This window comes from Mustelus asterias, chromosome 2, assembly GCF_964213995.1.
Source record: "Mustelus asterias chromosome 2, sMusAst1.hap1.1, whole genome shotgun sequence".
Lineage (NCBI taxonomy): Eukaryota > Metazoa > Chordata > Chondrichthyes > Carcharhiniformes > Triakidae > Mustelus > Mustelus asterias.
Genome location: NC_135802.1, coordinates 140,838,651 through 140,855,550, shown reverse-complemented (window position 1 = coordinate 140,855,550; position 16,900 = coordinate 140,838,651). Strand labels below are relative to the sequence as shown.

The 16,900-nt window shown below is 44.5% G+C and overlaps 1 protein-coding gene across 5 annotated transcripts in view; it reads right to left on the bottom strand.

Moving 5' to 3' along the window:
• LOC144503904 (uridine phosphorylase 1-like) overlaps nt 1-16,900 on the bottom strand; it is a 68,706-nt gene that overhangs the window by 19,845 nt on the left and 31,961 nt on the right. For all 5 annotated transcript variants that reach the window (XM_078228971.1, XM_078228989.1, XM_078228962.1 and 2 more), the window contains 4 exons: nt 15,642-15,759; nt 13,081-13,239; nt 5,273-5,387; nt 446-655 (listed from right to left, as the gene is read on the bottom strand). In XM_078228971.1, coding sequence (XP_078085097.1) covers nt 446-655; nt 5,273-5,387; nt 13,081-13,239; nt 15,642-15,759 — 602 coding nt within the window. The remainder of the gene's footprint in view (nt 1-445; nt 656-5,272; nt 5,388-13,080; nt 13,240-15,641; nt 15,760-16,900) is intronic.

Genomic DNA, 16,900 nt, shown 5'->3' with positions numbered 1-16,900 from the left:
TTTTCCACCTGTGCTGCCACTTTTAAGGCATTGATGACCTACTTGTCAGAGGGAATAAGTTCTCTATTAAAACCCCTCAGCAGTGTGGAAAAACTCTATTAGACCACCACTTAACCTTCTCTGTTCCTGGGAGAACAGTCCTAACGCTTCTAACTTCTCTCCATAACTGAAGTCCTGACCCCAGTAACATCCTGGCAATCCTCCTCTGAACCCTTTCTAAGGTCTTTGCTACTCTCCTGAATTTTGGTGTCAAGAATGGTCCACAATACTTCATCTGAGGCAAAACCAAGTGAACTTGTGGTCTGAAATGTTTGCATTAAAAGGGCATCCATATTTCCTTTGCATAAATGGGTCCTTGTCATTGAGACTCATTGGAGATGATCCCTTCAAAAAAATTCAACCGTAGCACAGTCAAAAGTGCTTTATTAAACATTTGTTCTCCTACCTTCATAAAAATCAGAGGTGCACAGGGTGCTGCCTATGATGGTGTTGAATTTGTTGATTTCCTCGCTGCACTTCATCAGTTCCTGAGCCAAACATTCATTTAGTGCTGTGGGGTAAGCCACAAGCATCCCCATTATATTCTGTTCAAAGTATGGATTGAAGCAACCATCGACTGCGACATCGGTGATTACAACTGTGCCTGGCTTCAAGCCTGAGAAAGAGAAGAAGAGAACTCAAAACCAAAGCCCAATATAATGAACAATGTTTATAAATGATATTATTCCCTTTCTATACAAGACCAAGTCATTAATATATATTTAAAAAAAGCAGGGGTCCCAATGCTGACCTCTGGGGGATACACTTTCTATTCCTCTCTGGTCTGAAAAATTACCATTCACCACTAATCTCTGCTTTCAGTCTGGTCGCCAATTTCATATCCACACTGCCACTGCCCCTTCAATCACAGGGTCCTCAATTATACTAACAGGACCACTATGTGCTACTTTATCAAAATGTATTTTGAAAGTCAACATAAATATCAACCAAAATTCCCTCATCAACTATCTCCATTACTTCATCAAAGAACTCAATCAAGTTTGTCAGATCCAATTTGCATTTAAGACATCTATGCTGGTTGTCATTTACTAACCCGTGCTTTTCAAAGTGATGGGAAATGTTGTTGTGGATAACGGTATCTTTCTCCATTGTCGATCCTAGGCTAACTGGTCTGTTGCTACTGGGTTTATCTGTCTCGCATTTTTTTTGAACAAGGATGCAGTATTTGAGATATTCCAGGCCTCTGATACCACCCTTGTTTCTCAGCAGGATTGAAGATCATGGCCAGTTTCTCTATTTCCACTCGGTAAACCAGGCTGTACCCCTTTGGACAGGGTGACTTTTCCACTTAGAATATTGCCAGCTTTTTAAGTACCTCCGCTTGAACTACTTTTCCTCATGCAATCTCTCTACTTTTCTTCTCCTTTACTGTGCCATTAGCAGCATCCTCATTTGTTAAAAAGTGCTGAAATACTCATTTAGAACCTTAGTCACATTTGACGCTACCACAAAAAGATGACCCTTTTGGTTCTGAATCACCCCCATCGTTCCTATTCTTTTGACTACCCTTTCACTCGATGTTTTTAAAAAGTGTCACCCAATATTCATTACTCAAGCACTCTTTATTCCTTTTCTCAGATCTGCTTGTATATATGTACTTGGAGTACTGTGCTCAGTTCTGGTCGCCTCATTACAGGAAGGATGTGGAAAAGATTGAAAGGGTGCAGAGGAGATTTACAAGGAGGTTGCCTGGATTGAGTGGCATGCCTTATGAGGATAGGCTGAGGGAGTTTGGTCTTTTCTCCTTGGAGAGACATAGGATGAGAGGAGACCTAATAGAGGTATACAAGATGTTGAGAGGCATAGATCGGGTGGACTCTCGGAGGCTTTTTCCCAGGGTGGAAATGGCTGCTACGAGAGGACACAGGTTTAAGGTGCTGGGGGGTAGGCACAGGGGAAATGTTAGGGGGAAGTTTTTCACACAGAGGGTGGTGGGCGAGTGGAATCGGCTGCCGTCAGTGGTGGTGGAGGCAAACTCAATAGGGTCTTTTAAGAGACTCCTGGATGAGTACATGGGACTTAATAGGATGGAGGGTTATAGGTAGGCCTAAAAGGTAGGGATATGTTCGACACAACTTGTGGGGCCGAAGGGCCTGTTTTGTGCTGTAGTTTTTCTATGTTTCATAAGAACATAAGAAATAGGAGCAGGAGTAGGCCATCTAGCCCCTCGAGCCTGCCCCGCCATTCAATAAGATCATGGCTGATCTGACGTGGATCAGTACCACTTACCCGCCTGATCCCCATAACCCTTAATTCCCTTACCGATCAGGAATCCATCCATCCGCGCCTTAAACATATTCAGCGAGGTAGCCTCCACCACCTCAGTGGGCAGAGAATTCCAGAGATTCACCACCCTCTGGGAGAAGAAGTTCCTCCTCAACTCTGTCTTAAACCGACCCCCCTTTATTTTGAGGCTGTGTCCTCTAGTTTTAACTTCCTTACTAAGTGGAAAGAATCTCTCCGCCTCCACTCTATCCAGCCCCCGCATTATCTTATAAGTCTCCATAAGATCCCCCCTCATCCTTCTAAACTCCAACGAGTACAAACCCAATCTCCTCAGCCTCTCCTCATAATCCAAACCCCTCATCTCCGGTATCAACCTGGTGAACCTTCTCTGCACTCCCTCCAATGCCAATATATCCTTCCTCATATAAGGGGACCAATACTGCACACAGTATTCCAGCTGCGGCCTCACCAATGCCCTGTACAGGTGCATCAAGACATCCCTGCTTTTATATTCTATCCCCCTCGCAATATAGGCCAACATCCCATTTGCCTTCTTGATCACCTGTTGTACCTGCAGACTGGGCTTTTGCGTCTCATGCACAAGGACCCCCAGGTCCCTTTGCACGGTAGCATGTTTTAATTTGTTTCCATTGAGATAGTACTCCCATTTGTTATTATTTCCTCCAAAGTGTTTCTATATATAGTCAACAGTGCAGGTGATTATCTGATTGTTTTATGGACTCATTGCCCCCTATACCTGCTGTTCCACATTTACACAGTGAATATAAGACTAGCTTTTATTGTATGGATAAGTGATTCATGCTCAGGAATGCAGTGATCTGAATAGTTCATTATTCTAAGCAGACATGCACAATTTTAATTCAGAATCTATCACAGCACCGTACTAAAGGGACATCACTGCATCCCAAAACCAGACAGATTTAATCAGTACAGATGTCAAGTGACATGATTTGAAATCCATTTCTTATCAAAAATGTGATGTTGACATTTTAGATGTAGGAGGAATGACAAGAAAGAACAAAAAAGTCTGTAAAATTCAAGCTAGTGGGAGATTGTCACGACAATGCTAGATATGAATGTATGTACAGGATCTATACACAGAACCATGGAGGAATACAGCATAAATTCATCAAGTTTGCACTGATGTTTTTCGTCACCTCTAATCTCAATCTCATGTTTGCTCACCATGCCTTCTCATATTCCTCTTTTTCAAACCACCATTCAAATCTCTTTTAAAAGTCTTTATGGTTTGTGACAGTCCATTAGCACTAAGGTTATGGTCAATGTTCATAGTGAGAACATTCTACTTCCTTTTCATGGGGGCAACAGAAGGAGGCTATTTGGCCCATCGTGTCTGCCTGGCTCTCCGAATAAGCAATGTACCTCATACCATTCCCTCCACCTTCTCCCCGTAAGCCTGTGCGCTACTCCTTTTCAGATAACAATCCAATTCCCTCTTCAATGCCTCGATTAAGCCTACCTCCACCACACCCTCAGGCAGCACTTTCCAGTTCTTAACCACTCACTGTGTAAAAAATCTTTTCCTCATGTCGCTGTTGCTTCCTCTGACAATTACCTTAAATCTGTACCCTCTCATTCTTAATCCTTCCAACAGTGGGAACAGTTTTTTATCCCCCATGATCTCTGTCCAGACCCCTCATGATATTGAATATTTCTTTCAAATCTCCTCTCAAACTTCTCTTCTCCAATCTATCTACATAATTGAAGTTCCTCATCCCTGGAACCTCTTCCATGAATCTTTTCTGCACTCCCTCTAATGCTTTCACATCTTTCCAAAAGTGTGGTGCCCGGAACTGGACACAATGCTCTAGCTGAGGCTGAACCAGTGTCTTACACAGATTTCGCAAAACCTTGCTGTTCCGGTACTCTATGTCCCTATTAATAGAGCCTGACATACAGTATGCTTTGTTAACTGTGCTCTCAACCTGTCCTTCCACCTTCAATGACTTACGCGCAAATTCCCAGCTAACCCCTTGATCTTCCCATTGTTATACTTCCACCATGTTAAGTTATAATAAGCCCATCTTTGATCACCTTCTCACATACCTCTTCATTCACGTTCCCTTTTATTTCCTCCCAACCCCACTTTCTTCTGTGCCAGCCCTAGAAGAAACACACCCCTGAATTACAACAGCACCTTCAAATTCCAAACTATCTAGCCTCTATTCACTATAACAATTCTGAAACTACAAATCTGCTTGGAAACATTGCCTCACTTGCTCCTTTACCCACTAAATTAATTACTTTTCTATCCTGGTCATTTTCCCTGCATGTGCCTCATCTCCCTTATGTCCAAAGGACACAGACTGGAATATTTATGCTGGTTTAACCATTCATCGGCAGATATGCCTGAAGCACATAAAGTACCATCAGGTTCTGCTCTCTCCAGCCAAGGATCATCATGTTAAGAGAGCTGATAGCTGCTTTTATGAGGGGCAAACCCAAGAGATCACTATTAAATCTTTGGGGGGGGATTTTGACCCCACACTGGGATCAGCAGGGTGGAGTCAAAATCCCGTGAGATTCGAAAAGCATGGCTCACTCTGGTATGACCATGTTTTCCAATTTTCATTAGCCCTCACTGATGAAGTAATCAGGTTCAGGCCCATAATACTTACGTCAGCGAGGTTCTCAACAGGATTTTAAAAACATTAACTTGTCAAGGGGATCCCTCCCGGGATGGAGAGTAAATATAGTCCCCGGGGGAGAGGGACATGATCAGGCAGTGGCCTGCAAATCATGGTAAGTTTTCCCTGATCATTGTTTTTTTGACTTTGCAACTCCGTACTCTCACAGTAGTTTAGTTTAACTTTCAGTAGCTGTTTGAATATCGCTGTCTATTATGGCTTATTTCACTTTCTTACTTGAGCTTTGCATTAAGTAGTTGCTTGGATATCTAACCTGTCTGATTCTATAACCTTTTTCTTTAGTCAGGATACTGTACCTATTCCACCTGAGGTGCCAATACGAAAGGCAACAACATCAGTGCACTTGGCATGACAGAGCAATTTGATGAGCTCATGCAACATGATTGAGATTGAGGGAATCCCCATGCCATGCTGAAACAAAACAGAAATTTAGATTGTTATGTACATTTTCTTCATATTTTCTCAAATTAAAGCCCCTAGTGCCTTTAATGTAGTAAATGTCTTGAAATAAATTTAAATGGATATTCAGCAGCAGCAGGAGCAGGAGGGGAAGAGACTAAAGGCATCATTGAAAAGGCAAGTTTTTGTACTGGTCAGCTGGATGTCTGAAAAACAGGATAGCCCATCACCAAATAAACCACCAACCAAGTTACTGAAAAATCCCCACTCAGTGTGGACAACTCTCCCCGCAGGGACAACTTACACTTAACTAAGCACTGAAAACTTGGCACAGGTTAGCAACCACCAAGCTTTAGGCTCTCCAAAGTACACAAATAGATACCGCTAGCTTTTAACCAGCCAAGGCAATGCAGTTTACCTGCACATCACACTGGGAGCTTTCCTGCTGCTTGCCGTTCCAGGATTATCCTATCTGTTAGGGTGTTGGCTTTCAATACTACCTGAAATGGAGTAGCGTCAATTCCAAGCTCCCAATATTGAATTAGGCTGGTTAGCATTCGTTAACAGTGTTATGAAATGCTGTAAGTCTGCCAGACCTGGGTATCTGGGAACTTAGTCTGCCATGGAGGGTTGACTATGTCCTAATCTCCCATTACATTGAAGTCATTTTGATTTCAAGGAAACCCTGTTCACCTCTTCCCAACAATTGGTCATCAACCACAAACTAACACTTGTCAGACAACATACATCGGGAATTCTCTCACGTTGCATGGGGGCAGCATAATTAACCCTAATATCTATGAATAGGTTGCCACCAGCATCCTATCAACACCATGGACATGACACCAACTACACAACATTGGGTTTACAAGTTGAAGGTCCAGAGCTTTAACAGTAGTTTCTTACCTCTATTCCACACATTCATGGTAGATGTTGAATCCTGGAGATATGAACTGTTAGCAGGTTTCCAGCAATGTTTTCCAAAGATTCTTCATCAGCTATTTGATAAACCGCACCCCCATCAATCCCCACATCTACCTTCCAACCACTTGCTCCATTCCCATTGCCAAATGGTAACTTTAATGGAAACATTTTTTCATATTCATGCAAGAGATATGGATTTTGCCAGTTAGGCTGGCATTCATTTACCATCCCTAATTGACCTCGAGAAGTGGGTGGCGATCTGCCTTCTTGAACTGCTGCAGTACGTGTGGTGTAGGTACACCCTCAGTGCTACTACGGAGGGAGTGCCAGGGTTGTGACCCAGTGACAGTGAAGGAAAAGTGATATATTTCCAATTCAGGATGGTGAGTGGCTTGGAGGGGAAAAGTTTAAAAAGTTTATTTATTAGTGTCACAAGTAAGCTTACATTAACACTGCAATGAAGTTGCAGTGAAAATCGCCTAATCCCCATTCTGGCACTTATTTGGTAACTGAGGGAGATTTTAGCATGGCCAATGCACCTAACCAGCATGTCCTTCGAACTTCCAGGTGGTTGTTGTTCTCATATATCTGCTGTCCTTGTCCTTCTAGAAGGTAATGGTTGTAGGTTTGTAAGGTTTTGTCTTAGGAGGTTTGGTGAGTTCCTGCAGTGCATCTTATAGATGGCTGCCACAATGCATCAATGGTAGGAGGAGTCAATGGCATCCCTTCCACAAACAGTCAAGCAGGCCGCTTTATCCTAGATGGTGTCAAGTGTTGTTGGATCTGCACTCGTTCAGACCAGGCGAAAGTATTCCATCACATTCCTGACTTATGTCTTGTAAATTGTACAGTAAGAAGTCTCACAACACCAGGTTAAAGTCCAACAGGTTTATTTGGTAGCAAAATAAACCTGTTGGACTTTAACCTGGTGTTGTGAGACTTCTTACTGTGCTTACCCCAGTCCAACGCCGGCATCTCCACATTGTAAATTGTAGACAGGCTTTGGGGAATTAGGAAGCAAGTTATTCACCACAGGTTTTCAACCCTTTGACCTTTTCTTTTAGCCGCAGTTTTCATATGGCTGGTGCGATTCAGTTTCTGGTCAATGGTAACCCCCCAGGATGTTGATGGTGGGGGCGGTGATGGTAATGCTATTGAATGTCAGTGAGCAATGGTTAGATTCTCTCTTGTTGGAGATGGTCATTGCCTGGCACTTGTGTAGTGCAAATGTCACTTGCCACTTGTCCGCAAGCCTGATCTTGTTCCATTTGAACATGGACTGCTTCAGTATCACAAATGGTGAACATTGTGCAATCAGCAGCAAGTATCCTCCCTTCTGAACTTATGATGGAAATCATAGAAAATCATCGAAAATCATAGAAACCCTACAGTACAGAAAGAGGCCATTCGGCCCATCGAGTCTGCACCGACCACAATCCCACCCAGGCCCTAACCCCATATCCCTACATATTTTACCCACTAATTCCTCTAACCTACACTAAGGGGCAATTTTTGAGCATGGCCAATCAACCTAACCCGCACATCTTTGGAAGGCCATTGATGAAACAACTGATGGTGATTGGACCGAGACACTCTAAGGAACTTCTGCAGTGATGTCCTAGAGCGGAGATGACTGACATCCAATAACTACAACAATCTTCCTTGAGAGTTTTCCCGCTGATTCCCATTGACTCCAGTTTTGCTAGGGCTCCTTGATGCCACATCCAGTCAAATGTGGCTTTGCTAGCAAGAATAGTCACTCTCACCTGACCTCCAAAGTTCAGCTCTTTTGACCATGTTTGAACAAAGAAGCTTAGTGACTATGATGGAACCCAAACTGAGTGTCAGTGAGCAGGTTAAGCAAGTGCCACTTGATTACCCTGTTGGTGACCTCCTTCATCACTTTACTGATGATCAAGAGTAGACTTGTGGGGGCGATAATTGACCAGGTTGGATCTATCCTGCTTTTTGCATACAGGATATACCTCAGCAATTTTCCATATTGCTGGTAGATGCCAGTCTTGTAACTACACTGGAACAACTTGGTTAGGAGCGGGGCAAGTTCTGGAGCACAAGTCTTCACGACAATTGTCGGAATATTGTCATTGGCAGTATCCAGTGCCTTTAGCCATTTTTTTGATATCATGCGTAGTGAATTGAATTGGATGAAAACTAGTATCGGAGATGCTGGGGACGTCTGCAGGAGGCGCAATGGGTCATTCACTCAGTTCTTCTGGCTGAAGATTGTTGCAAATGTTTCAACCTCATCTCTTGCACTGATGTGCTGAGCTCCCACGTCATTGAAGATGGGAATATTTGTGAAGCCTCCTCCTCCAATGAGTTATTTAATTGTCCACCACCATTCACGGCTGGATGTAGCAGGACTGCAAAGTTGAGATCTGATCTGTTGGTTGTGATGTTGTTTAGGTCTGTCTATCACTAGCTGCTTATGCTGTTTGGCATGTAAGTAGTCCTGCATTGTAGCTTCACCAGATTGATACCTCATTTTTATACATGCCTGGTGCAGCAGCTGGCATGCCCTCCTGCACTCTTTATTGAACTAGTGTTGATCTACTGGCTTGGTGGTAATGGGAGAGTGGGGTATATGCCATACCATGAGATTACAGATTGTAGTCGAGTACAATTCTATTGCTGCTGATGGGCTCATGGATGCCCAGTCTTGAGCTGCTGGATCTGTTCCATTCTACACAGTTCTGTTAACTACTTCTACCTTAGAAGTCATTTATGGTATGTGCTGTTTAGATCAAAAATGTTTAGTTCCAAAACTTGGCATCAATGATCATCTACAAAGCAGGGATCAAATCAGGTTCTTTCTTTGAGGGCTAAGTGTGAAGTTTCTCGGTACTTTTTCATTTTTGGGAGTTATCTTTTGGTATTCAAGAGCTTCTTTTTTCATGAACTCCATTGTTAGCTGATGCAGTCATGAAGTAACATTATCTTCTCTATTTGTGTTGGTGTTTATAAGACCATGAGACATAGGAGCAGAATTAGGCCACTCGGCCCATTGAGTCTACTCTGCCATTCAATCATGGCTAATATTTTTTTCATCCCCATTCTCCTGCCTTTTCCCCATAACCCCTGATCCCCTTATTAATCAAGAACCTATCTATCTCTCTCTTACAGACATTCAATGACCTGGCCTCCACAGCCTTCTGCAGCAAAGAGTTCCACAGATTCACCACTCTCTGGCTGAAGAAATTCCTCATCTCTGTTTTAAAGGATCATCCCTTTAGTCTGAGGCTGTGCTCTCTGGTTCTAGTTTTTCCTACTAGTGGAAACATCCTCTCCACGTCCACTCTATCCAGGCCTCGCAGTATCCTGTAAGTTTCAATAAGATCCGCCCTCATCCTTCTAAACTCCAACGAGTACAGACCTAGAGTCCTCAACTGTTCCTCATACGATAAGCTCTTCATTCCAGGGATCATTCTTGTGAACCTCCTCTGGACCCTTTCCAAGGCCAGCACATCTTTCCTTAGATATGGGGCTCTTATCTTTATGAGGTTTTCATCTTTAGATAGATAAGATGACACAAATACCAAAGCATGCATGCATGCATACATGCATACATACATACATATACACATATCTATTAAATAAGATGTTTTGTTAATTTATAATAAATAAATCTCCCCTGCTCCATTTCCAAAAATGAAAATTCTAGCTACTTGACACAAGGTAACTTATTGGGAATGTATATTTCCCTTTGAAAAATGAATTGCAAGCACACTGCAGCATTATTTAGTTTCATTCTGCCAATTTTAAGTTTATTTCCCCTTAATACTTGTATTGCTGACAAACATGTTGGCATATCAATTTCCAAAGGTCCAACTATGCAACAAGGGAGATACATGCAAATTAATTCTGCAGCATGAAGCTAAACATTAGGTAATGTTAATTAACAATTATTTAATATCAAAGCAAATAATCACCTGCACTTTAATAGATATAAATTGGAAAGACCAAAGGAACATTCATTGTAGTTCTTTGTACTCATATTAAAAATTAGCCACATTCTTGGGATTTTTCTCCATGATATGTATGCTACTATTGTTACAATGTTCCAATGATCCATTTCATAAATACCATTTTAGGAAATTGAGTCAGATTTTGGGAAGAACCCAAACTGACATAATTGACCTTGAATGATTCAACTTCAGTAGAGGAATGAGAGCAGGAGTTTCTAATTGAAAATCTGACAACTATAAATGCCAAACATTTTCTCAGGTAACATATCAAATAAACACTACTCCATTGGCTTCATAGCCACAGGACATTGTGATCAATCGCTTAACTCCTCCACTCACAGAATCTCCTGTTCCCATCTCCCCTTGCTGCTCCTCCAATCATAGACTCTGGGCATGATCTTACTGGCCATTCACACCACGTTCCCGCTGCAGCGAGGTTCGGAGAATTTGGCGGCCAGCCAAATCTCCGTTCACTGCAGCAGGATGGAAAAATCCCACCAGCGTAAATTGTGATAAAATTCCAGCCTCTCTGTCTTGAGGAGCAGCAAGAGCAGGGAAACCTGTGATTGGGGGAGCAGGCGTAGTGAGGATCAGAGAGACAGAGGGGGTGATTTTACCACTTTGTGCCTGATTTCTCGCTTCTCACAATCTTACGGGCACCAGGTATCCGACGCATTCAGCCTCCCGCCCATTTTCAGCAAGAGGCTGAATAAATTAATTAAATCAAATTTGAATGTATTTAACATTGATTTAATGAGCCTGCGATGCTATCATTGAGGCTCACTTGTCTTTGTGGGCTCGGCTGGAGAGGGTCTTTTCAGTGGTGTTCATGTGTGGTCCCCACAAACAGGGACCAATCGTAATGACCTCACCGGTAGAACTGAAGGCATTGAGACCCCCCCCCACCCCCCACCCCCGGAAGGGCAAGGGCAAGGGCCCGGCAGTGCAAGCCTGGCACCCTGACACTGCCCAGGGGGCGACACCCGAGGGGGCAGAACCTACGGGGGCGGGCTGATCAGCTAGGGAGTGGAGGCAGCTGCTACTCTGCATCATGATCATGGGGGGAGGGAGGGAGTCCCCCGCTGTGACTCTGCATCGTGATCAGTGTAGGGGAAGGGGGAATGCAATTGGTCTGGGTAGCGGAGGCGATATTTCCAGGTGGTATGGGGCTTGCAATTGGCCATGGGCCTCCGCTATATCTGGGTGGTTGGGATGCTGGGTTGAGGCTGGCTGTCGCAGCAGAGGCCTGACAGATCTCTCTCTCAGGCTTGTCAGGCCACAGAGGTCTACATATGCGCAAAAGCGCCCTCTGCTGCTGGCTGGCAATTTAAGCTTCGCCCCTTTCCCTACAGGCGAAGAAAGGTTTAGCTCATTTTTTCATGCACTAAGTGCATAAAATTATGGATTTGAACTCGCCCAGAAAAAGGGAGAGAAACTCTCCCATTTTCCCACCCATCCTAAACTTAGAAATTCTTTGGCAAGATCAGCCCCAGAATCTGTGATTGGAAAAGTAGCTCCTCACAGATTCTAGGAGTGGTCTTACCATTGCGCGCCGCCGGCCAATGGGTGAGGTGAGCCAGTAAGATCGTCAGAGAGCTGAGGAATCAGGTTCACGCCTGATTTCTCACCTCTTGTGATCTTCCCGGATAGCTGGTGTAATCAGCCTCCTGCCCATTTCTGGCAAGAGGCGGAATAAATTATTTAAATTCAATTTGCATGCGATTTAAATGGAATTGGTGAGCTCGGGACGCAATTGTTCAGGCTCACTTCCTGTGAGGCCTCAATGGGCGAGGTTCTCTCAGGTGAGAATCACAACTGGTCCCTAATAACATGAACCGTTGTGATGGCCTCGCCAGTAGAACCAGAGCCCATTGAGGCCCCCTGGGAGGTCGAAGGCAATGAGGTGTGCTCCTTAGGCAGTGCCAGGGCCTGAGGGGGCTTGACCAGGCCAGGGGAAGGATCTACAGGGAGACGGGCTGATTGGGTAGGGAGGGAGACCCGCTGCAGGTGATTGGCGCGGGAGGGAGGGTGGCCCTGCTGACACTCTGAAGGTGATCAGTGGGGGAGGGGGCAATCGATTTGGGTGGTGAGGTGGGGTTCATAAATGGCCGCAGGCCCCCGGAATAGCTGGGTGGTGGTGGTGGTGGTGGTGGTTGGGGGAGGGGGCAGCAGCAGAGGCCTCACAGGTGTCTCAGGCCTGTCAGGCCTCTGTTGGTTGCCATTGCGCATGTGCAGCCACAGAGGTCTTGCTGGTAAATTTAAGCCCTGCTGCTTTCCCCGATAGGCGTGGAATGGTTTAGTCCATTTTTTCATGCACTAAGTGCATAAAATTGTGGATTTGAATCCACCCAAAAAAGGGTCAGAAATTCTCCTATTTTCATGCCCGTCCTGGACTTAGACTTGTTTTGGTAAGATCGACCCCCCCACCTCCCCCCTTCTCTCCCATATACAGGGTCAAATTCTCTCCCATTGGTCACCACTGTGGTTGAATATTGGAATTTTCCAAGCTTTTTAGGGGCTTTGGTGGCAAATGTGCCCGCTGCCCTCATATATTTGAATACTGCTACAAACCCTGGTAGTATTTTCTTCTGAATATCAAAGCAATAAATGATTTTGGAAAAGAATAATAAATAAGTGAGATGAAGAAATATTCCTCACTCACTTGAAATCATGTAAGTGTAGGATAAGAGGTTTCATACATCTTTTTAATCACCCAAAGTAATATGTTGCTAAACAGTTACAAATAGGTAATATATATCCATCAGCATGCTTACTTACATTTTGTGGTTACTTACACTGACTGCAAGGACAGGCCCCACTTTGTACATGCTGTAACGGTCCGTGTTTGCACAGATATCGGGAATGTCATCAGTGACACGCCCCAGTCCTAACAGCTCATTCATGTACTGACCGAAGGCTTTCATTCGCAATCCACTTCCTCCGACACATACAAACTGCCACAAAAGAAATAAGAAATCATGGCATCATTTTTATCCATCAGTCGACAAATGTAAGTGCTATAATCCTTGGCAGGATTTTATTGCTCACAGGCAGATGGGCATTGGGCAGTGGTGGGTGGGCGGGGAGAATGTGGGTGTTGGTGGATTAAAATAGCTGGGGAATGCAGAGTGGGACTTTGATGTGTTTTTGCCCCCAGGCAGATTTCCCAGAAGTGGTTGGGCTGCGGGGTTGAGATTGCACGCAGCAGCAGTAGGCAGGCAGGCAACACGCCTGTAAGGAAGCCAACTGTCTGCTATTTTGAGGTGGTTTTGAAATTTCACCTGGGCATCAGCAGCTTGTCAGCTATAAAGGAGGTGACAGCTCAGTGTCAGGTGAGTGGGAGATGAAAATGGAACTGATTGAGAGCAAAGGTGTTGTAACACACGAGGTTGAGAAGCACCATAGCGCATGAGCGATAAGCTGGAGGTACTGAAAATGGGAATAAAGATCAGAGGTACATTACTGAAAGGGTCTCTCTGAGGTCCAACTCTCCCATTCAGAAGTAGGGGATTGAGTGATTTTGAGACACGAGTGTTTCGTTTATCAGTGGGCCTTGCGCACTCAGAGTCCTTGGAAGGTATGGAGGAGAGGTAATGCGAATGAGAGAGCGAGGGAGAGAGGCAGAGGAGAAGAGAGAGAGAGAGCTGCAGCCATAGCTGGAATGGGGCTGCAACACTCAGAGGGGCAGCAGGTTCACAAGTTCTTGGAAAAAGACACAGATGAGGAAGGTGCAGAAGGCCCCGAATGCAGGTGTATGATCATTGAAGATGCTACCCAGCTAAAAGGGTTCACTCTAAAAGGCTCTGCATCATGAGACATCGGAACAGTATCAACAAAGAGTGTGGGTGCTATCAGCTGTGCTAAGTGCTGTAAGAGATTTGAGTCTAATTGGATATGGTGACCATCTATTGCTTGTGGTGGCACAGATGATGGTGGCAGTCAAACTTTACTCCTCAGGATCATTCTAAGATTTGTCTACAGACATCTGTGGGACATCCCAGTCAGCGGTCCATCACTGCATCAAGCTGCCATGTACCACAGAAGGGCAGGGCAATATATATAGATTGGACCAGACAGTTAGGAAGGGCAATGGGACTGGGGCCATTGCTACTTATCCCCTGGTGCAGGGGGTAATCGACTGCATGCATCTGGACATCAAGGTTCCCATGATGTGGTGTGTCGATATGCGCGATCTTCTTGTGTTCTTCAAGGTTCCCACAGAGTAGCCAGGAGCATTCATCAATGGTTTCAATTTGTTGAATGTACAACTAGTATGTGACCCTGCACTACAAAAGGATTCTGGCATGTGGAAGCTGCTGCAACTCACTCATTCTGAGACATTTTTAGGTGCCTCAGCTTTTCAGGTGACCCAAACTCCTTTGTAGTTGGATACTAGGTGACAAGGATAGAAGACGTGGCCTCTGCACAGGTGTAAGAAGCCATCTGCAACCACAAGGGCAACCACATTGCAACTGCAGAGGCAACCACTGAATAGGCCTGCTGGAAATAAGGTTAAGATCTTTGGATAGATCTGGAGGATCCCCTCATTACGCCCTATCAAGGGTCACATGCATCATTGTGGTGTGCTGTGCTTGGCACATCTGGCACTCCAGAGGGGAGCAGCTTTGGAAAATGAGGACCTCCTTGAAAGCACTGCCTCTTCCTCTGAGGAAGATACTGAATTAGTCCATGTCTAAATGCAGCAAGACCTGGACAATATCCAGGTTTGGGCTGACAAATGGCAAGTAACATTCATCATACAAGTGCCAGGCAATGACTATCTCCAACGAGAGAGAATCTAATCATCTCCCCTTGACATTCAATGACATTGCCAGCACTGAATCCCCCACTACCAACATCCTGGGCGTTAGTATTGACCAGAGACTGAACTGCACTGACCATATCAATACTCTGGCAACTAGAGCAGGTCAAAGGCTAGGAATCCTGTGGCGAATAACTCATCTCGTGACTCCCCACAGCCTCTCTACCATCTACAAGGCACAAGTCAGGAGTGTGATGGAATGCTGTCCCTTTGCCTGGATGAGTGCTGCTCCAACAACACTCAAAGCTTGAAACCATCCAGGACAAAACAAGACGCTTGATTGGTACCTTTTCCACAAACATTCGCTCCCTCATTCCCAGTGTACACAGTATGCTGGAAGATCTCTCATTCACCCCACCCCTCCCCACAGATATCATGCCCCCCACCTTACTGATTGAATATTCCCCACCCTTCCGCCATTGCGAAAGGCAAAATCCAATATTACATCCCACTATCCCCAGTATGGCCACACTACCCAACGTCAGCACCTCCTCCATATCAGTAAAATTCAGCCCAGTCATTCTGAGAGCTTACCTTGACATCGCCAAACATAGCACGGAAATCATGAGTTTTCGTTCCAAGGTCAAAGTGATATAAAACATCTTCTTTCAATGTTTCAAGATAAGGGTTTGATACATAAACACATTTTGCTCTGCAAGAGAAAAAAGCGATTGGCATTTTCGTAATAAGATTACTGCTTTAACAGCCATAAAAAGTGCTCGTCATCATTTGCAGTGCATTGTAACCACATTTAAATATTAATTTATCACTTGAAGATCCAAAGTGCTTTTAAAAGTGAAAGCAATTAACATCACAGACTGCCTTCCATCGACACTTCAACAAATATAAGCAGAATGCACCTTGCACCCCATTGCCCTAAATGTACTGTTGAAACAGACACTCAGTGTAACTGAAGGGTTAAGGAATTCTATTTTTGAAAAGGCACACTCAAAAATCTACTTGCAGTAACATTTGTCACATTACTTTCAGTAAAGAACTGAAGTGTTGTATACAGGGGAGAAAACACATGCTAATGTTTTTAAAATATTTCTTCTTTTAAAAAGCTAATTATCAAGAAAAAAATGATTAATTCTGATGGGCTGCAACATAAAGAACATGTAATCCTGAACATGCATAGAAACCTGACATTCATTACTGGAAAGAAAGGAAAAGTGTAGAAATGGAAGCAGTGGACAGTGGAATTGGAAATTTAGCGCTGGATTTTCATCCCAAGGCGGGTAGTGGAAATTGGGAAAATTTCCCACCACCTGCCTCAGGAGAAAGTATCCACAAAGGTGGGATCTTTATTGTCAGGTGTAGTTGGGGGATAGGAAAGGGTGCTGGTGGGGGGACGGGGAGGGGTGCTGGTTGGGTTGGGCTAGTTGACTCAGAAAAGAAGTCAGGGTGCTGAGGTTGGCTGTTTTCAAGACCTGCCTCGGTGCTGTGGGGCTTTGTCCCAGCTAAAATAAAAACTCAAAGGCCTTCCAGCCCTCACACTCACTATGTTCCTTCCATATCACCTCACGCCCTCACCCACACCCATGGCCCCTCATGCCCACATGCTATGCTATCCCACTCCACCCACCCTCAAGGCCCCTCATGTCCCTAAGCCAAGCTAGGCTCCTACACCTACCCCCATGACTCCTCAGTGACCTGAGGAGGAATGTGTTAGAAGACTTGGATCTCAGGCTTGACATCAAGCTCATGGCCTACACAACAAGAGTGATATTCTCTCTCCTATATGGCTCAGAGATGTATAGACTATCGGACAGCACGGTAGCACAGTGGTTAGC